General features: G+C 33.5%; 2 protein-coding genes across 2 annotated transcripts in view; one reads left to right on the forward strand and one right to left on the reverse strand.

Annotated features, from left to right (window-relative positions):
* clcn2b (chloride channel, voltage-sensitive 2b) overlaps positions 1 to 3262 on the forward strand; it is a 92093-nt gene extending 88831 nt beyond the window's left edge. The window contains 2 exon segments of the mRNA XM_079610241.1: positions 371 to 457; positions 2624 to 3262. Of these exon segments, the coding sequence (XP_079466367.1) occupies positions 371 to 457; positions 2624 to 2830 (294 nt within the window). The 3' untranslated portion in view covers positions 2831 to 3262.
* Positions 3263 to 8899: 5637 nt separating this feature from the next.
* Positions 8900 to 15135, reverse strand: hspb12 (heat shock protein, alpha-crystallin-related, b12). Its single transcript, XM_079610699.1, has 4 exons — positions 14592 to 15135; positions 14423 to 14521; positions 11480 to 11607; positions 8900 to 10544 (listed from the first exon to the last, which is right to left on the reverse strand). Exons 1-4 carry the CDS (start codon positions 14875 to 14877, stop codon positions 10365 to 10367), a joined length of 693 nt encoding a protein of 230 aa, XP_079466825.1. The 5' UTR covers positions 14878 to 15135; the 3' UTR covers positions 8900 to 10364.
* Between the last annotated feature and the right edge of the window lie 7365 nt (positions 15136 to 22500).

The following is a 22500-nucleotide window of genomic DNA, read 5'->3' on the forward strand; positions in this document are numbered from 1 at the left end:
TAACCTTTATTTATTAATAAGTGACACATTTCAGATAACACTTTAACTTCATGTTATGATTATATACAGTGTAAAAGCCACACTATAAATTCATCACTTAATATTGTTAATAGCGTATTGATTTCTTAAGTTCTTCTTAAGTGAGATTGATTTTTCTTTCGTGCTTTTTTGTGGCACATTTGCTTTAAAAATAACTTGTGCTTCAAATATAGTGAATGATTTCTATACTAAAAATGTGCCTTTGATTGTAGGAGCTGAAGGTGTTTGGGTTGCATCCCTGTGGTTTAGAGGATATTAAACTCGTTTATTTTAAAAGACCAAAAATGAAAAGCTCACGTTTGAATGATGAACCTCTCTGTGTCTCTGGCAGACTCACACCATCTTCTCTCTGCTGGGTCTGGATCACGCTTACGTCACCAGCATCGGACGACTGATCGGAGTCGTTTCGCTGAGAGAGGTGAGAGTGCAGCAGTCACGCACAAACACCATATCATAATATTATATCTCACCACAGCTGCATTTATTTGATCAAAAATACAATATAATAATGTGAAATATTGTCACAATTTACAATCGTTGTTTTCTATGTGAAATGTAATTTATTCCTGTGATCAAAGCTGAATTTTTTTACATGATCCTTCAGAAATATTTGTAGAAATTTGTGGAAATGTTTGTGGAATTTTTGGAAACCATGATGCATTGTTGCTTCACAGGATTCTTTGAAGAATAGAAAGTTCAAAAGAACAGCATTTATTTAAAAAAAAAAAGAATCTTTTGTAACATTATAAATGTCTTTTAATGTCACTTTTGATTATTAATTAATGGGAACGAATAATATCATGTGCACAATTTCGTAAAACTAGGGAACGAATTATTATATTGCGCACAATTTCGTAACACTAGGGAACAAATTATTATATTGCGCACAATTTCGTAAAACTAGGGAACAAATTATATTGTGCGCACAATTTCGTAAAACTTGGGAACGAATTATGATATTGTGCGCACAATTTCGTAAAACTAGGGAACGAATTATTATATTGCGCACAATTTCGTAAAACTAGGGAACGAATTATTATATTGCGCACAATTTCGTAAAACTAGGGAACGAATTATTATATTGCGCACACGATTTCGTAAAACTAGGGAACGAATTATTATATTGCGCACAATTTCGTAAAACTAGGGAACTAATTATTATATTGCGCACAATTTCGTAAAACTAGGGAACAAATTATATCTACACACAATTTCGTAAAACTAAGGAACAAATTCTTATATTGTGCACGATTTCGTAAAGCAAGGGAACGAATTATTATATTGTGCGCACAATTTTGTAAAACTAGGGAACAAATTATTATATCGTGCACAATTTCGTAAAACTAGGGAACGAATTATTATTTCGTGCGCACACAATTTCGTAAAACTAGGGAACTAATTATTATATTGTGCACAATTTTGTAAAACTAGGGAATAAATTATTATATTGTGCACAATTTCATAAAACTAGGGAACGAATTATTATATTGTGCTCACAATTTCGTAAAACTAGGGAACGAGTTATTATATCGTGCACGATTTCGTAAAACTAGGGTACTAATTATTATATCGTGCACGATTTCGTAAAACTAGGGAATTATATTGTGCGCATGGTTTAGTAAAACGGGAATAAATTACATTATGCGCACGATTTCGTAAAGCAAGGGAACGAATTATTATATTGTGCGCACAATTTCGTAAAACTAGGGAACAAATTAATATATCATGCGCACAATTTCGTAAAACTAGGGAACGAGTTATTATATTGCGCACAATTTCGTAAAACAAGGGAACAAATTATATCGTGCACACAATTTCATAAAACTAGGGAATTAATAATTATATTGCGCACAATTTCGTAAAACTAGGGAATTATATTGTGCGCATGGTTTAGTAAAACGGGAATAAATTACATTATGCGCACGATTTCGTAAAGCAAGGGAACAAATTATTATTTTGTACGCACAATTTTGTAAAACTAGCGAACTAATTATATTGTGCGCACTATTTCGTAAAACTAGGGAACGAATTATTATTTCGTGTGCACACGATTTCGTAAAACAAGGGAACTACTTATTATATTGTGCACAATTTCATAAAACTAGGGAATTAATAATTATATTGTGCACAATTTCGTAAAACTAGGGAACAAATTATTATACTGTACGCACAATTTCGTAAAACAAGGGAACAAATTATATTGTGCGCATGGTTTAGTAAAACGGGAATAAATTACATTATACGCACGATTTCGTAAAGCAAGGGAACAAATTATTATTTTGTGCACACAATTTCGTAAAACTAGCGAACTAATTATATTGTGCGCACTATTTCGTAAAACTAGGGAACGAATTATTATATTGTGCGCACAATTTGTAAAACTAGGGAACTAATTATTATATCAGACAATTTATTTAAAACGAAGGAACAAATTATTAAACGTGCTGGATTGGTAAGTCATAGAAACGAATTGTTAATTTTTTGTCCGCATGTCCTGTGCGGTGCTCTGTACATAACAATGCTAAAACAACTAAACGTGTAACACTTTTGAGGAGTTGCTAACCAGCTGTGGTTTGTGTCGTAGCTGCGTAAAGCCATCGAGGGCTCCATGACGGTGAAGGGAGTGAAAGTGCGCCCCCCGCTGGCCAGTTTCAGAGACAGCGGGACGAGCGGCACGAGCAGCGAGAGCGAAGCCACTGAACTTCACAAACTGTGGGACCGTCACACCAGCATCACACTTCCCAGAGAACACCAACCAAACACCTCCGACTCCGACGACAAGTCCCAGTGACCGCTCGCCGACCACTTCCAAAAACACCGGATTCTCCGCTCGCTTTCAGGTCTTCCTGTCTTTACTTCCCACACTAGTGTTGGAGAATCAGGGAGCATCTAGACTTGTGTGTGTGTGTGTGTGCTTGTACAGTATGTGTGTTTATATGTGAGAGACAGATCCATGTTACCTTTCAGTCACTCTTTTCACTTGTGATAACACTTTACAATAAGGTTTCATTTGTTAACATTTGTTAAAGGGATAGTTCACACAAAAATTTTATTAGCCCATGATTTACTCATCCTGAAGTCATCATAGGTGTTTATGACTTTCTTCTGTCAGACGAACACAATCTGAGTTATATTTAAAAATGTCCTGGCTCTTCCAAGCTTTATAATGGCAGTGAATGACTGTTTCTGTTTCGAAATCCATAAAAGTGCATCTGTCCATCATAAAAGTGCATCTGTCCATCATAAAAGTGAATCTATCCATCATAAAAGTGCATATTTCCATCATAAAAGTGCATCTGTCCATCATAAAAGTGCATATCTCCATCATAAAAGTGCATATAACCATCATAAAAGTGCATATATCCATTATAAAAGTGCATTTTCCATCATAAAAGTGCATATATCCATCATAAAAGTGCATATATCCATTATAAAAGTGCATTTTCCATCATAAAAGTGCATATTTCCATCATAAAAGTGCATCTATCCATCATAAAATGCATATTTCCATCATAAAAGTGCATCTATCCATCATAAAAGTGCATCTGTCCATCATAAAAGTGCTTCTATCCATCATAAAAGTGCATCTGTCCGTCATAAAAGTGCATCTGTCCATCATAAAAGTGCTTCTATCCATCATAAAAGTGCATCTGTCCATCATAAAAGTGCATCTGTCCATCATAAAAGTGCATCTGTCCATCATAAAAGTGTCCAAAATGGCTCTGCGGTCTTTTATGATGGACAGATGCACTTTTATGATGGAAATATGCACTTTTATGATGGTTATATGCACTTTTATGATGGACAGATGCACTTTTATGATGGACAGATGCACTTTTATGGACTTCCAAAAACAAAAACACATGTACTTCCACTATAAAGCTTGGATGAGCCAGGAAATGTATAATAATATAACTCAGATTGTGTTCGTCTGCAAGAAGAAAGTCACACACACATATGATGACTTCAGGGTGAGTGAATCATGGGCTAATCTTCATGTTTGGGTGAACTGTAGCGCTTTAGCTAACAGCGAGTGTATTTCCATTACTCTGTTAATGTGAGTTAATATAAGATGTTCATGTTAGTTCATTAACTAATGTTAGGAAATGAAACCTTATTGTAAAGTGTTACCAAAAACCGTGATGCACAAGATCTGTCTGGAGTCTGTGGGCATTAATTCATCTCTCTCTATATATATAAAGAGTGTGTGTGAGTGTGTGTGGGCGAAACGCAGAGAGAAAAGAGTGATGGAGAGAACGAGACGGAGTGGGAGTGATTTCTTTTCACTTTTTTGGTTTTGCTGTCGGCCTTTGTTCCTCTCTCCGAAAGCAGATTTAGTTTCTGTTTGAAGCCAAAGCGTTTATATGTGTGTGTGTGTGTGTGTGTGTGTGTTATCTGGTCAGTTTCAGACGAACAGCGACACCGCATGACACTGTTATGTAATAATGCGCACTTTTATGGGTTTCTGTTTTGGAAATGACGTAGCCTGAACACTAACGTGCCTTTTTAAAGATTCGCCATTCATCTCATGCTGTGCACTAGAAGGACAAACACAACGCTAACATTTGAACTCACAATATTGTTATTCATACAAACTAACCGTGAGAGTTTCTGTTGTGTGAGAACTCAAAATATGTGCTTTGCAATAACCACTAAATTTTTTTTTTTTTTTTTTTTTTCGTTCCCGTTGATCCCGGAGAATGTCCCGTTCTCAGATCAGTGTAGCACTTAAAGCACGTCAGACTGGAACATCTCTCTGTCTTTCTCTCTGTCGTCAAAACTTTGCCGGGACGTTTTACGTTTAAGTTTAAAATGTCTATGATGACTGATGATGAATTTCACAAAACCTGTCAAGATCTTTCATATTTAGAACCAAATATGAATGTGTTTGGGCAATTAATTGACCATTAAGATTTGTTCGATTTTAAAAAATTATTATTATTATTATTTTTTTTTTTTTTTAGCAATTCTCCATGATGATTTTCATTTATATTCTCATTACCAAAATAAGTATTTATGTTCTGCAACATCTGCACTATAGTTGCAGTTGTACTTATTTTTATATACTTTCTTTTTTGTTGTTGTTTTCAGTTTTTTTGTGTAATGAGAATTTAAATTAGAATCACCATTGATGATCATAATAATACACTTTTTTTTTTTTTAAATGCATAATTATAATAATAATGTGGACTTTTTTTTCTTGCAATTACGCACTTATATCTCAAAACTCTGCCTATAAATAATAACACAGTTTTGTAATGAGAATTTAAATTAAAATCATAATTTTTTTTTGTATCTTTCAATATTTGCAAAGTAGTATATAAAAAAAATTGCAAATCTGCATTTTTCTGTAATGAGAATTTAAATGAAAATCATTGAGAATAATGAAAAGTGCATTAAAAAAATAACAAATGCTACAATGGTGTATAAATACTTAAATTATATCAATATTTTTAACGCAAAAAAAATCTTACCGGTCCTAAAGATACATTTTCTTTTTACGCAAAATGTAATGCACTTAAAGCCTTTATAATGCGTTCTAAAAGTATTTTTAATGCATTAATTATGCATCTCATCATGAATAATCGTAACCACGGTGATGCTTATTAATTGAACACGCCTTTAGAAAGTATAATGCATTAAAGCGATCGAAGGAATCTGGAAAATATGATGCATTTGAATATTTGTTACAATTATTTATGCAAAGATGCATTGCAACATGCATTATGAATACCGTTATAATGCATAAAGTTTTAGTATAATTTCCCATTTCTCTTTTAATGTGACGTTTTTTGTGAGATTCAGATGCAAACCCGATTCCTGCATTTCCACGAACAATAGCCGAGCGGAACAAAGCGTGTTTGTGACGTATGAGTGTTTCATGACTCTGCATTTCATTAGCTATGCGTTTTAATTTGACCAATAAGCTTTAATCCGTTTATTTTTGTGTTGATTCATGTAGATTTACAGATTTTAATATATTTAAAATGTCATGTTAACTTAAATATTTTCTTTCTTTTGCCATTTTATGTGTTCTTTTATTGGGTCACTGTTGCCTCCTGGTCCTGTTGAGTTGTGTGTGTGTGTGAAAATCATCTCTGGAATGAGTTTGTCAGATACACTCCTTTAAACGTGTTAAAGTTGAAGCTCTTCCTCCTGAAATCATGATCGCTTCTGTTTTATCTCGTGCGTTTTCATCTCGTTTATAGATTATGTTGTGGTGGTCCTTTTTCATTTCATGTATTAGAAATATGTTGTTCTGAGAATCATATTTATTAACAATCTTACATGTGATCAACGAAGTAGATCAACAGTGATTTTATTTTTGATATTATTGTCGTTATTTTCAGTAATTGGAAGATAATGTATTTGTGCAATAACATTTGTGTTTTTGTTGTTCATTAGTAACCAGAATTAATGACTTTGTGGGGAGATAACCATATTTTTCTAAAGAAAAAGAGCTGAGCTGTATATTGATGAGCGTTTCCAAATGTTTGATGATGTTTTTAACTGTGAAAAATGTTTCTGTCTTGTTTTCCAGTACAAATGTCGAAAATAGGGCTGTAAACGATTAATCGCGATTAATCGCATCAAAAATAAAGTGTTTACATAATAAAAGTGCGTGTACTGTGTATAATTATTTTGTATATATAAATACACACACATGCTTGTATATATTTAAGAAATATTTGCATGTATATACTGTATATATGATTTATAATATATAGAAATATAAATATTTCATATATAAATAAATAAAATTCTTACATATATACATGCACGTATGTGTATTTATATATATATATATATACATATATAATTATACACAGTACACGCACTTTTATTATGTAAACACAAACTTTTATTTGGGATGCGATTAATCACGAATAATCATTTACAGCACTAATCGAAATATTTTCTAATCAAGATACATTTACTCGAGAAGCAAAATGACTTCAAATATTCAGTCTTACTGAAAAATGTAGTTTTGTGCTTGAAAAAAAAAACAGTGAAGGTCAGAAAAATAAACAATATCTTTTTTCTGACCAGCAGATTTTGTTCTTGTTTTTTAGCACAAACTCACTTCATTTTGATTTTTTTTTTTTTTTTTTTTTTGGTAAACGATGCCTTACTATCTTAAGTAATTGTGCTTCTCCAGTGAATGTATCTTGATTTAAGAAAGTTTAGATATTAGTTCTGGGAAAACGAGACACAAATACACACTAAGCTAATAATGTTTCCCAGTGTGGAGCTGAAGAAACTCTGTGAGGACACACACACACACACACACACACAGACTGTAAACAGAACACACACACACACTCAGACTGTAACCAGAACACACACACACACAGACTGTAACCAGAACACACACACACACACACACTCAGTGTAACCAGAACACACACACACACATTCAGACTGTAACCAGAACACACACACACACACACACTCAGACTGTAACCAGAACACACACACACACACATTCAGACTGTAACCAGAACACACACACTCAGACTGTAACCAGAACACACACATTCAGACTGTAACAGAACACACACACACACACACACACACACACATTCAGACTGTAACCAGAACACACACACTCAGACTGTAACCAGAACACACACACACACATTCAGACTGTAACAGAACACACACACACACACACACACAGTGTAAGTCTTCATAAGCAGAGTGTCATCAGTCCTCCGCGAGCGAGCGCTACAGCGACGGCAACTCTTCTGCTGTTCTTCACAGAAAACACATCAAGCTCAGCGATAGAACAAAAAGTGTTTGTACATCAGGGATAAATAAAGAGATTTTAACATGGAAACATTGAGACTGGTGTGATTTTTCCCACTGATAAACCGCATGTGCTCTTGTTGTGAGTTCTGATTGGTTGTGTTGCTCTTCTGTCGTTTGATTGGCTGTCGCTGTAAGTAGGTTATAAAGCCCTGAGTAAGTTTCGTGTGAGAGACACATTAACCCTTTAACTTTAAGAAATAGTTTTTTAAGGACTACAACAAACGGCTGGTAGGAACTACACGACATTCCTCCCGGGTTAGTGACATCACCAACCCTAGAATTTACATAAACCCCGCCCCCTGAACACGATTTATAGATTATCATGATATATGCTAATCAGTGACTGGAAGATAACTACACATAATCTGCATAAATTCATCAACTAACCATTCAGAAATGTCCTGTTCTTCTACATGTTGTCACTTCTTCTTGAGTCTAATTCTCTGTGTGTGTGAGAGAGAGGTAAAAGGACACGAGCTGGTGAAGCTCCGCCCCCTGTGCCGGGAGCAGCAGCTCATTTGCATTTAAAGGGACAGACACAAAACGGTGCGTTTTTGCTCACCCTCAAAAAGTGACGATTTTAACATGATATATAAATATATCTGTGGGGTATTTTGAGGTAAAACTTCACACACACACTCTGGGGACATCAGAGACTTACTTTACATCTTGTGAAAAGGGCATTATACCCCCCATTTAAAGTTTATAGCGTTTAAATAAACAATACAGAAAATAAATTGAAAATATTGGAAATGGAGTAAAAAAAAACAAAAGAATCATAAATCAAGATTTAAAAAGTGGCTGATGAACATAAAACCTCAATCAGGTACAGATGATTCATTCAATTGCTTTATCATGTTAGAAAATGATTTTTAAATATTGATTTACATACTGTATATGTGACTCACACTGAAAAAAAACCTGTGTACAAATAATTCGTAAATTTCACAAAATAATTACAAAGCAATGGAAGTGACACATGGGATTAAACATCAAATTTTTTAATAAAAAAAAGGAAATGGTATTTTCTTGTAAAACGCACTCCAATAATCTTTGAAAAATATATTTCGATGTTTTATAAAACACAAAACCTCTGGAAACATCAGAGAAGAAACTCTCAAGAAAGATTAAATTAACAAGATCAAACTATTGATTCACATGATGATGTTCAGGGTCGGTTTTTGGTGCAAATTAAACACTTTTAGAGAGGATGTTTGCGGTATGTGAATATACAGTAAAGTCATTTGACTGATGAAATAGACCATCATCATCATCCTCATCCTCATCTTCATCACATGGTCTGTTTGCGATCACCTTTCTGTATTTCTGAGTCCTGCTCGCACTGACATCTGCTGTAGTTCCTGAAACACGTCTGAACACTCCTGGGGAAATGTCAACGCATTCTCATCCTAGGGCGTCATATACTGACACTTTTGACATTTCGTCTACATCCAACGCACATGGCACCCTCTAGCGTCAATATGAGACGCACAGAGCTTTGTTCGGTTATGGTTGGGTTTAGGTCTGGGGTAGTGTTAGGGTTAGACCGCTAGGAGGCGCCTTCTGGCCCATTTCTATCTGCGTCTCATATTGACGCTAAAGGGTGCCATGTGCGTTGGATGTAGACGATATGTCAAAAGCGTCAGTATATGACGCCTTGGGATGAGATCGGGTAGACATCAAAGAGTCACTCTGAAGAAAACGTTCTATATAGAACTCGAGTTTAAAGAACTCTATATACCAAAAATGTTCTATATAATGAGAAATGTCTCAAATGATCATGTAATACTTTCATGTTCAATTGGTTATTTTAATTTTTCTAGTGATATAGTATGTTTACAAGCTGTTTAATTCATAAAATTGATTTAAAATAAAATAAATAAAGCTAAATCTATAAAATGTGACTCTGGACCACAAAACCAGTCACGTGTAATTTTTACAAATTGAGATGTACACATCACACGTAAAGCTGAATAAATAATCTCTCCACTGATGTGTGGTTTGTTAGGATAGGACAATATTTGGTCGAGACACAACTATTGAAAATCTGGAATCTGAGGAGCAAAAAAATGTAAACATTGAGAAAATCTCCTTTAAAGTTGTGCATTTATGTTCACGATTGTGCTGCATTCACTCACAAAAATACATGTTTTATATATTTACGGTAGGACATTTACTAAATATCTTCATGGAACATGATCTTAATATCCTCATGATTTTTGGCATAAAAGAAAAATGGATAATTTTGACCCATACAGTGTATAGTTGCTATTGCCACAGATATACCCGTGCGGCTCCAGACTGGGTTTGTGCTCCAGGGTCATGTGATTGATGGAACCCTTAAATGTTCTGTATATGAAGCGCCTGACGGAACCCTTGAAGATTCCATATAGAACCTTTTCTTCTAAGAGTGATTCGCTTCATACATCATATCTGAGATTTATTCGTCAGTGGAGTTTGAGTCTGCAGGTTTGCTTTGGCTGATTCTCAGAGGTCAAAGGTGAGTTTGTTTCTCAGAGGTCAGAGGTCAAAGGTGAGTTCGAGGGTGGAAGACAGGGGTCACGGATGCGTTCGATGCTGATGATCAACGTCTTCTCGGCGGTCAGTTCACTGCTCACAGATAAAGGGTTCATGTCCGCTGGAAGCACAGACTTATGGGTAAACTTTCCTGCAACGATCCCATCGGCTCCGATCTGAAACCAGGACAGACCAGACACACTCGTCAATGGTTTGGGGTCGGGGAGATTTTTAATAGTTTCTTCTGCTCATCAAGGCTTTTAATTAGATAAAAAAATACGATAATATTTTTGAAATGATAAAAAATATTTTTTTTTAAATGTTTTAAATGTATATAAGTTTTCTATGTGAATATACAGTAAAGTGTAATTTATTCCTTTGATCAAATCTGAATTTTCAGCATCATTACTCCAGTCTTCAGTGTCACATGATCCTTCAGAAATCACTATAATATTTTTCATATTATCATCAATGCATCATATTTTTTTGTGGAAACTGTGATACATTTTATTTTTCAGGATTCGTTGATGAATAAAAAGTTGAAAAGAACAGCATTTATTTGAAATATTATTTTTATTTTTTATTATTTTTTATTAATTACTATAAATGTCTTTTCCGTCACCTTTAATCAATTTAATGTGTACTTGTTGAATAAAATGATTAATTTCTTTCAAAATAAAAAGCAGTATTTTGAAACTAGATGTAGTATTTGAGAAATAAATACAGCTACTTTATATGTAATCCAATAATATATTATGTAAAAAAAAAAAACTCAATTCAAGTGTTCAAATAATGTTATTATAAAAGCACTGTGGCATACTTTTAAAAAGACGACTTATTACAGAAGTAAAATAGGCATACTTAAAAGACTTTTAATTTGACATTATTATAAAGTTCAGTTAAAAGTTACTCTCTCAGTGGACTTTTATTTCACAAATACTAAGCGATCTGCAATTACAGTTTTTAAAAGTACACTTTTAATATTTGAAGTGCACATTGGCTACTTCTTCACACACAGAAGTGTGCAGTATACTCGCAGTATGCAGTGTACATTATATATTCCCGTATATTAGCATGCTATTCTGAATATGTCCCATGAGCTCACACACACCTTCTCCGCATGAATAACCACACGCTGATTATACGCCACCACAACCACTTCGTGCGGCTCGAACCCGCTGACGTCTGCAGACAGGAAGTAGCGGTTCCCCCGCGCGCGGACCGCGCTCACGCCGCGAGCTGAAACACACACACCGGGGAGAGACAAACATGAGCAGTAGCCTATGGGGACTTTACACATCAGCGATATGCTTATAGCGGTGGTATAATGCACTTTTCACAAGATGTAAAGTAAGTCTCTGATGTCCCCAGAGTGTGTGTGTGAAGTTTTAGCTCAAAATACCCCACAGATATTTTTATATATCATGTTAAAATCATCACTTTTTGAGGGTGAGCAAAAACACACCGTTTTGTGTCTGTCCCTTTAAATGCAAATGAGCTGCTGCTCCCAGCACAGGGGGCGGAGCTACAACAGCTCGTGTCCTTTTACCACACACACACACACACACACACACACACACACACACACTGAACATTTCAATGTTTATGTTCAAACCGGAGTCAGACAATGATCAGTAGCATATATCATAATAATCTATAAATCGTGTTCTGGGGGCGGGGTTTATGTAAATTCTAGGGTTGGTGATGTCACTAACTCGGGAGGAATGTCGTGTAGTTCCTACCAGCCGTTTGTTGTAGTTCTTAAAAAGCAATTTCTGTAAAAGCAAATATCTCCCTTTGCTCTGAACTTTGAGCGTTGTAACTTTACAGATGTTGTTTATGATCAAACAGCAACATTACACACTAACTACAGCTAGAAACGTGAAATCATACTCAACCACCCATTTAAAACTGAGACATTTTGCCTTTGAGTTTTCAGCGACACCATTGTCAAAACGATCCCCATTCACACGGATCCACGAGAACGACTAAAAGCGCTGTATTCTGCGGCCAGGCCAGTAGATGGCGATGAAGCACTATAGACCACGTAATACGCACGTGCATGACGTCATCGTCTTCAGAGATTTATGTTTTTGTTGTTTACGGAGACCGTTTCACTCATGAGATTCGTTAAAAAACGCTGATTCATCCAGTAACGAAACAATTGATTGTCTTAATGAGTGAGTCATCGAATCATTCACTCAAACCGATTTTTTAAATAAATAATTCATTAAAATTAATTACATATGTTTTAAATAGATTGCAGCAATTCATATTTTTAAGAACTTCTTGTAATTTATATGTTATTTTGTTTCGTAAGTCTATATGAAGCCTCTGTGTGCCGTCTGAAATTTTCTTATAGAATGATCATTTTTTATCAAGCTTGTATGTTTATGTTCAGTTATTTCACTTTAATGGCAATACAAATTATCTATTAATTGTCATTAAAGTGAAATTACTGACCTTAAATATACGAGCTTGATAAAAATGCTAATTTTAGAAGAAGATTTCAGAAGTCTTCATATGAAACTAAAAGATTAAGAAGAAACAGTCATGAAAGTGCACTCGCTTTAAGTGTATAAATGACCTTTTACTTTCAGTAATAATAATACTATATTATTTGCACGTACAGATTGAAAAAACAAAGTTTTATATATATTTGAAGTGCAAAAGAAGTTAGATTTGAAACACAAAAGTTTGCAACAATAGTAAAAAGTGTTAAGTGTTCACAGGGGTAATTTGAACTATGCATTGTATTGCATTGTGATCTAGGGATGAAGGAAATGTCTGTAAATGACTTTTCTCCATGTTTTTATCTTACAGTGCACAATATAATCCAGGTTTGCAGTCTCACAGCAGCCGTACATCACTGCTTCACACTGTGTTTCTGGTTAGTTTGGCTCTGAGCGCTGGTTAAAGCTCTCTGGGGTGTTTTCTTACTCACTGCACTCCAAACCCGTCGGAAAGAACATTAAAATGAAGCATTAAAGTACTTTTTTTATTTATTAACCCCTTAAGCGGCACCCCTCTTTTTTTTAATAGACATGAAAATGCACATTCCGAACTTAAATGGTTGTAATTCAAGAATGCTTTGGAATATAGATGTACGGTCTTGTTTTAAAGAAGACATTTGGCAGATTTTTGTAAATAAATTAAGAAAGTTAAACAAAAAAAAAGTTTGAGTTTATGAAAATGTACAATGTTAAAAATTTAATTATTCATATTTTACATAAAATATATATTTTCAAAACCTGATGGACTCCAAAAATGCAAAAAAAAAAAAAAAATCTGAACAAGTTGTGTTTCAAATGTTAGGTTGATATCTCTTGAAATGAGTGTTCAGTGAGATTTAGTTTGTGCGCAGTACCACACTTCTCCACTAGTGGACATCACTGCCCATATAAGGGCGCCTCCATCTCCATATGTGTTTTGAGTCTGAACCATTAATATTACAATTTTCATACAATTTATGAAGTAGACGTCCTATTCAGAAGTAGTGTTGGAAGTTTGGCAGATTTTGAAATGAACTCATCCTCTAAGAAACACAGAAGATCACGTATGTGCATTATATCTCGCTGCCACATCACTAATGCTGAATCTATTATTATTCTCTTTATATTTAAAACATTTTCAGACATTTTTTTCTAAAATAATTGAATGGATGCTATCTTTTGAACTCTTGGCATGAACACAAACTGAGGTTTCTACCATTCTTTCATGATTTTTCATGTTCATCACTATTTCAAAATAAAGGTCTGAACTCGCCTCAGGAGTATGAACATATTCTTGCTGAAAATTGATAAATTACGGCTCCTCTGTCATTTATATAGAAAATCCAAATATGAAAACTAAAGATTGTAAGCTTTCAAATGATATATAGTTTGTCAAGATTAGTTTAGGTTTAGTATAGGATATTACTGTTTAAAATATGTAATGACTTTGGCAAAATATTTTTTTCCTTCACAAAAATATCCACAAATAACTCTTGGGACCTATTGCCTGGTGAACTTTACTTTTTACATGTTTACATTAAATCTGTGTCCTCCTCACTCACCTTGCACGTCATCTCCGAGGATCCAGTCGCCCTGGTTTCCTCCTTGGGGTGTCTGGTTCCCATGGTAACCTCCAAAAGACTCTCGGTCACCTTGGTAACCTATAAAACACTTGTTTACTTTGGTAACCCATGGAAGACTCTTGATCACTGTGGATTTAACCGTTTTTACCGTGATAACCTCCAAAGGATTCGCCCCACGACGACTCATCCTGCACATCACCATGGCAACGGCCGAAGGCCTCGGGTTCGAACCCGTTTGCGCCGGAGCTGATGGATGTCTCCTCTCCGAACTCGCTGTGAAGTCTCGGGTGGAGCGAGTCGCTGTTGAAGGACCTGACGGTGCTGGTGCTGTAACGCGACGAGCGCTGGAACGACGAGGCTGAAGAAGCCATGGGCTCACGGGTGGAGGAGAGAAGCCGTGAACGGGCCTCATATAGCGAGCAGACGCAGTGCATTGTGGGACATCTGGACACCCTAACCACTCCATAAAAGGCCTTGGCTCTGGAATCCACTCCTGGAATAACGGCCAGCGAGATAAGACATGGAAAACTTCTCCAGATCAGCGGGAGACAGCGGGAGCAGAAACACCCGCAGAATATAACTGATCGCACATTAATACATCATCATAATAATAACAAAACAAACTCAAATTATTAGACACTTTTAAACACTTAAAGTGTATATCAATTAAAAAGTACCAGTCAGGGTTAACAAACAAACAAACAATATATAAATAAAATGTATAAATTTGCATCTTAAACACAAGTGTGTTTATTAATAACAAGTAAACCTAATCAGTGTCGGGACTTGAATTTATGGCATGCTGCTTTTGATATTGTGTCATCTTTTTTAACATCCGTAATTAATATATATATATATATATATATATATATATATATATATATTTTTTTTTTTTTTTTTTTTTTTTTGTGTCTACATTCTATATTTGTACTTATAATTTTTTTTTTTTTGGGGGTCTACATTCTATATTTGTACTTATCATTTTTTTGGGGTCTACATTCTATATTTGTACTTATCATTTTTTTGGGGGGGGGGTCTACATTCTATATTTGTACTTATCATTTTTTTGGGGGGGGGGTCTACATTCTATATTTGTACTTATCATTTTTTTGGGGGGGGGGTCTACATTCTATATTTGTACTTATAATTTTTTTTTTTGGGGGGTCTACATTCTATATTTGTACTTATAATTTTTTTTTTTTGGGGGGGTCTACATTCTATATTTGTACTTATAATTTTTTTTTTTTTGTGTGTCTACATTCTATATTTGTACTTATAATTTTTTTTTTTTTTTTGTGTGTCTACATTCTATATTTGTACTTATAATTTTTTTTTTTTTTGGGGGTCTACATTCTATATTTGTACTTATAATTTTTTTTTTTTTTGGGGGTCTACATTCTATATTTGTACTTATAATTTTTTTTTTTTTGGGTCTACATTCTATATTTGTACTTATAATTTTTTTTTTTTTGGGGGGTCTACATTCTATATTTGTACTTATAATTTTTTTTTTTTTGGGTCTACATTCTATATTTGTACTTATCATTTTTTTTTTTTTTGGGTCTACATTCTATATTTGTACTTATAATTTTTTTTTTTTTTTTTTGTCTACATTCTATATTTGTACTTATAATTTTTTTTTTGGGGGGGTCTACATTCTATATTTGTACTTATAATTTTTTTTTTTTTTTTTTGTGTCTACATTCTATATTTGTACTTATAATTGTTTTTTTTTTTTGGGGGTCTACATTCTATATTTGTACTTATAATTTTTTTTTTTTTGGGTCTACATTCTATATTTGTACTTATAATTTTTTTTTTTTGGGGTCTACATTCTATATTTGTACTTATAATTTTTTTTTTTTTTGGGTCTACATTCTATATTTGTACTTATAATTTTTTTTTTTTTTGGGGTCTACATTCTATATTTGTACTTATATATTTTTTTTTTTTTTTTTGTGTCTACATTCTATATTTGTACTTATAATTTTTTTTTTTTTGGGTCTACATTCTATATTTGTACTTATATTTTATTTTTATTTTTTTTTGTCTACATTCTATATTTGTACTTATAATTTTTTTTTTTTTTTGGGGTCTACATTCTATATTTGTACTTATAATTTTTTTTTTTTTGGGGTCTACATTCTATATTTGTACTTATCATTTTTTTTTTTTTTTTGGGGTCTACATTCTATATTTGTACTTATAATTTTTTTTTTTTTTTGGGGTCTACATTCTATATTTGTACTTATAATTTTTTTTTTTTTGTGTCTACATTCTATATTTGTACTTATAATTTTTTTTTGGGGGGGTCTACATTCTATATTTGTACTTATAATTTTTTTTTTTTTTTTTTGTGTCTACATTCTATATTTGTACTTATAATTTTTTTTTTTTTTTGGGGTCTACATTCTATATTTGTACTTATAATTGTTTTTTTTTTTTGGGGTCTACATTCTATATTTGTACTTATAATTTTTTTTTTTTTTTGGGTCTACATTCTATATTTGTACTTATAATTTTTTTTTTTTTGTGTCTACATTCTATATTTGTACTTATATTTTTTTTTTTTTTTTTGTGTCTACATTCTATATTTGTACTTATAATTTTTTTTTTTTTTTGGGTCTACATTCTATATTTGTACTTATATATATATATTTTTTTTTTTGTCTACATTCTATATTTGTACTTATAACTGGAAGTCTACCAGGTGGAGTGGGATCTATATTTGTATAGTTGCTTTTTGCTTTGTATTTTTGTGTTTCTTGACTTTAAAAAAGAAAACACAATAAACAGTTGTAAAAAAATAAAAAATAAGAAAAGTGTCAGGACTAATTCATAAATAAATAGATGCATGTTCTGAACCATTTCATGCATGAATTATGAAAGCCTCAGTCAGGATTTCCCCTGTTTTTATTGATCCTAGTGCATAAAAAACAAGATCTGAACTTTTTTTTAATTCTTTTACACATTTTACAGAGATTTTTTAGACGTCCACTTCAATGGACAGTGTGCGTTTTTGGTTTTAACCGAAGAGATACATTATTAAACATAATACAGTAATAACACAGTAAAACTGCAACAAACCAATGAATAAAATCATATAAAATCATGTGAAAACTATCAAAAACTAACACGCCTGTGATGAGACGACTCGACGCCTGTGAAGAGACGACCCAACGCCGGCGATATGTTATGCCCTAAATTTATGATTAACTAACTGTATTTTTGTATGTATATTTTTGAAATGCATTTTCTGTAAAGTTGCTTTGAAACAATATGTATTGTGAAAAGCGCTATACAAATAAACTTGAATTGAATTGAATTGAAGTAATATATACAAAAAATATAATACAGGTTAAATTATTGCAAACGCAATTGAATTGTTCCTGTCCGACCAGCAAAACTACACACAAGTTGAACGTTGTGTGTCTTTGATATCAGAACTGGTCTGGTGGAGATCAACTCTGTGGAAACCCAACTCACACTGGTAATGTAGTAACCGCTCGCGCTCCTCACTCCACTAGAGTACGCTGATTAACCCGTATTAGCTGATCTTCTGATCTTCTGATTATGTTCAAAATGGACAAATCTACATGGATCTGGTGATGTTTTCAGACTGTGGCGATCAGGTGTTTTCAACGCTTAACAAGAACACATGCATTACATGATCAGATTACTTTTTTTGATGTTACGAGTAGGGCTGTAAACGATTAATCGCATCCAAAATAAAAGTTTGTGTTTACATAATACATGTGTGTGTACTGTGTATAATTATTTTGTGTATATATATATATATATAAATACACACACGTTCATGTATATATTTAAGATTTTTTTTTTATTTATATATAAAATATTAATAATTTATATATAATATAAATTATATATAAATCTATATACAGTATATACATGCAAATATTTATTATATATACAAGCATGTGTGTGTATTTATATATACAAAATAATTATACACAATACACACACATGTATTATGTAAACACAAACTTTTATTTTGGATTCGATTAATCGTGATTAATCGTTTACAGCCCTAGACTACAGTATGCGAAAAACAGTACGCCAATATAGTAGTATGTCCGAATACATAGTATCCGAAAAACGGTAGGCGAAAGGTTTACTATCCCACTTTACTTTACACTTTACAATCCCATGAGGCCACGGGAGAGGATTTATGAATGACAGTGAAGCAACGCAACTGACGCTGGCGGTCACATGACCGTGACAACATGGCGGATGTAGTAATCACATTCAAACTGTTTTCACACTATATATAGAATGTACTTTTTTTTAACGGTCGCGAAGTAAATTCAAACTCAAATGTAGTGCCTTCTCAGACAGTAACATGTACTTACTATAAAGTTATGGTTAGAGGTTGCACTTTATTTTACATTATGTGCACTTACAGTGTAAATACGTAATAAAGTATTCGTAATATGTGACCCTGGACCACAAAACCAGTCACATGGGTAATTTTTTTTTTAATTGAGATGTATAATCTTTCCATTGATGTGTGGTTTGTTAGGATAGGACAATATTTGGTCAAGACACAACTCCAGACTGGGTCCGTGATCACATATAAGGTTATGGGTTCAGGGTTAGTACTTAGTTATTACCAAGTTATTGCAATTACTATAAGTATGTAAATGTGGAACAGTACTGTAAAATAAAGTGCTACCGGGTTTGTTTTAGGGTTAGTAATTAGTAATAGGGTTAGTTAGGGTTAGTAATTAGTAATAGGGTTAGTAATTAGTAATAGGGTTAGTAAGGGTTAGTAATTAGTAATAGGGTTAGTTAGGGTTAGTAATTAGTAATAGGGTTAGTAAGGGTTAGTAATTAGTAATAGGGTTAGTAATTAGTAATAGGGTTAGTTAGGGTTAGTAATTAGTAATAGGGTTAGTAATTAGTAATAGGGTTAGTTAGGGTTAGTAATTAGTAATAGGGTTAGTAATTAGTAATAGGGTTAGTTAGGGTTAGTAATTAGTAATAGGGTTAGTAATTAGTAATAGGGTTAGTTAGGGTTAGTAATTAGTAATAGGGTTAGTAATTAGTAATAGGGTTAGTTAGGGTTAGTAATTAGTAATAGGGTTAGTAATTAGTAATAGGGTTAGTAAGGGTTAGTAATTAGTAATAGGGTTAGTAATTAGTAATAGGGTTAGTTTGGGTTAGTAATTAGTAATAGGGTTAGTAATTAGTAATAGGGTTAGTTAGGGTTAGTAATTAGTAATAGGGTTAGTTAGGGTTAGTAATTAGTAATAGGGTTAGTAATTAGTAATAGGGTTAGTTAGGGTTAGTAATTAGTAATAGGGTTAGTTAGGGTTAGTAATTAGTAATAGGGTTAGTTAGGGTTAGTAATTAGTAATAGGGTTAGTTAGGGTTAGTAATTAGTAATAGGGTTAGTAATTAGTAATAGGGTTAGTTAGGGTTAGTAATTAGTAATAGGGTTAGTAATTAGTAATAGGGTTAGTAATTAGTAATAGGGTTAGTTAGGGTTAGTAATTAGTAATAGGGTTAGTTAGGGTTAGTAATTATGTATAATTTACCGTTATTACTGTAGTAAGTACTTGTAGTAACTACGTCACCTTTAAAATAAAGTGTTACCAGTTATTGTTTTTGTCTTGAACGGGCCTTTAAACCTGTGCATTAATGTGTTTGCACATAGATGACTTTAATGCACAGGAATCATGCATACACACACACACACAATATGCAAATTAAGGCACTCTACTGGACTAAGTGACTAACTTCAGTTTTATATTATTAAGCATGTTTTGGTAACACTTTATTTTACAGTGTCCTTGTTACATATGTTTCATGTTCTTACCATAGTAATAACACTAATTAATTATAATTATTACCATAGTAATAACACTAAGTAATTGTGCATTACTAATGCACAATTATTACATGCAAGTAATCCTAATCCTACCCTAACTCTATAGTAAGTACATGTAGTTAATTAATATTACTCAGCACTTAAATATATAATTACACTGTAACAATGACACCTTAAAATAAAGTGTAACCGCCAAACAATAATGTTATTAATATGTAACTAATATACAGTTTCAGTGGTGATGTTTTATAAGATTATTTTTTAGCAGTAAATATACACAGCAACTTTAATAGATTTTATTTAGAAGAACCCAAGCAAGATGCAAAAACAAACACTTTGATATTAAAATAAGCAACAGTCTGATATTCATTAGATAGAAAGGCATGTACAAAAGAAAATTAAAGTGTAAGGTTAGACCTGTAATGTGTCCACACACACACACACACACACACACACACACACACACACACACACACACACACACACACACAATTATCAAGGGAATGAACAGTCTAATTAAACGCTGACTGACACTTCACGTCCCCAGCGAGTGTCATTTCCAGAACCGAACCCTTCGTGAACCGCTGTAATTAAGAGTGTAACAGCAGAGAGACAAATGCATGTTTAACACACTCCGACCCCAGAATCAACACACACACACACACACACACACAGAGAGAGAGAGAGAGGGAGAGAGAGAGAGAACGGCTCGCTCGTGCATAATGACGTCCTGACTGCTGGTTTCAGACAGGAGGTCAATGTCTATTTATAAGCTTAAACTCACACACACACACACACACACACACACACACACACACACACACACACACACACACACACACACACACACACACACACACACTTCAAAGTCGTCTCTGGCCGCGGGAAAGTGACCGCAGAGAAGGTTAAACGAAGGCATAAAACACAATGGGAAGCATGCGACCAATCAGAGCGTGGCGTGACCCAAACTTAGACGATTTTTATAACATTTAACCTTAAAAAAGAGCTAGAGAGATGGAGGGGGGGAGAGAGAGAGAGAGAGAGAGAGAGAGAGAGAGAGAGAGAGAGAGAGAGAGAGAGAGAGAGAGAGAGAGAGAGAGAGAGAGAGAGAGAGAGGAGGATGAAACAGAAACACAGAAGACACTTGTTGTGTTTAAAATGGAGTCCTAGAGATGATTCATAATCAGACTGTAGAGCCTGTAGGCTGTGAGTGCGTTACATAACCAGTCCTGCAGTGAGACGGAGATCATATTGATCAAGAAGCCAGAAACTACATCCCATAAAAGACGAGAGCAAACCTCGCCGCTACCATCATGATGTTTAAAATAGTTTTGAGTGCGTTGCTATGCGGTTGCTATAGAGTGCATTAGTGCCCGACTACTTTTTCAGCTGCGCTGGTTCCGGGAATATTTTTTCCAATTCATTTCTCTCATATGGGTTTAAAAAAATGTCTTCATTAAAGAGTTATAAGCCATGAATCAAGACAATCAGATATGAGGTGAATCATAAAAAGTATTTAAAAATCAGACAAAAATACAAAAGGTACAACAAGACTGTTTTCTTAATGGCTTTAGTGAGGGAAATAACTACACGTATATATATATATATATATATACATTTATTTTAAAAAAATAGTAATAAGCTTAAAATATATTAATTATTAATATATATATTATATATATTATATATATATATATATATATATAGGCCTATATTAAGAGAGTAGTGAGACCGACTCGCTCACATCATCCGCTTCATGGAAGTGGGCGGGGCTGAAAAGCTATTTCGACTCTCTGATTGGTGGAATCTTGTACAGCATTATGGGTAATGCAGTTTTTCACCACAAATTCCACTGTTAAACTCGATTATTTTAAAACTAAGTTGAAATAAGTGAAATAAAGAGTTTTTACTTGCGGAGCCCGACTGTTGCGCTCTATGGTGTTCTAACCACCCTTAGCAACTGCATAGCAACGCGGTAAACAACATTCCGACGTTTTCTTGACATATTCATATTTTAAAATAATAATTATTATTATTATCATTTCAAAATATGAATTTAATATTTATCACTTTGCAGTAAGGTCCCATTAGTTAATGCATTAACATAAACAATTGTTATTTTTTTATTTGTTAATGTTAGGTAATGAAAACACAGATGTATATTGTCAGTTCATGTTAATTATCTGAGGAATCATTCATGTCT

The sequence above is a fragment of the Phoxinus phoxinus genome (assembly GCF_949152265.1).
Source record: "Phoxinus phoxinus genome assembly, chromosome: 4".
NCBI lineage: Eukaryota > Metazoa > Chordata > Actinopteri > Cypriniformes > Leuciscidae > Phoxinus > Phoxinus phoxinus.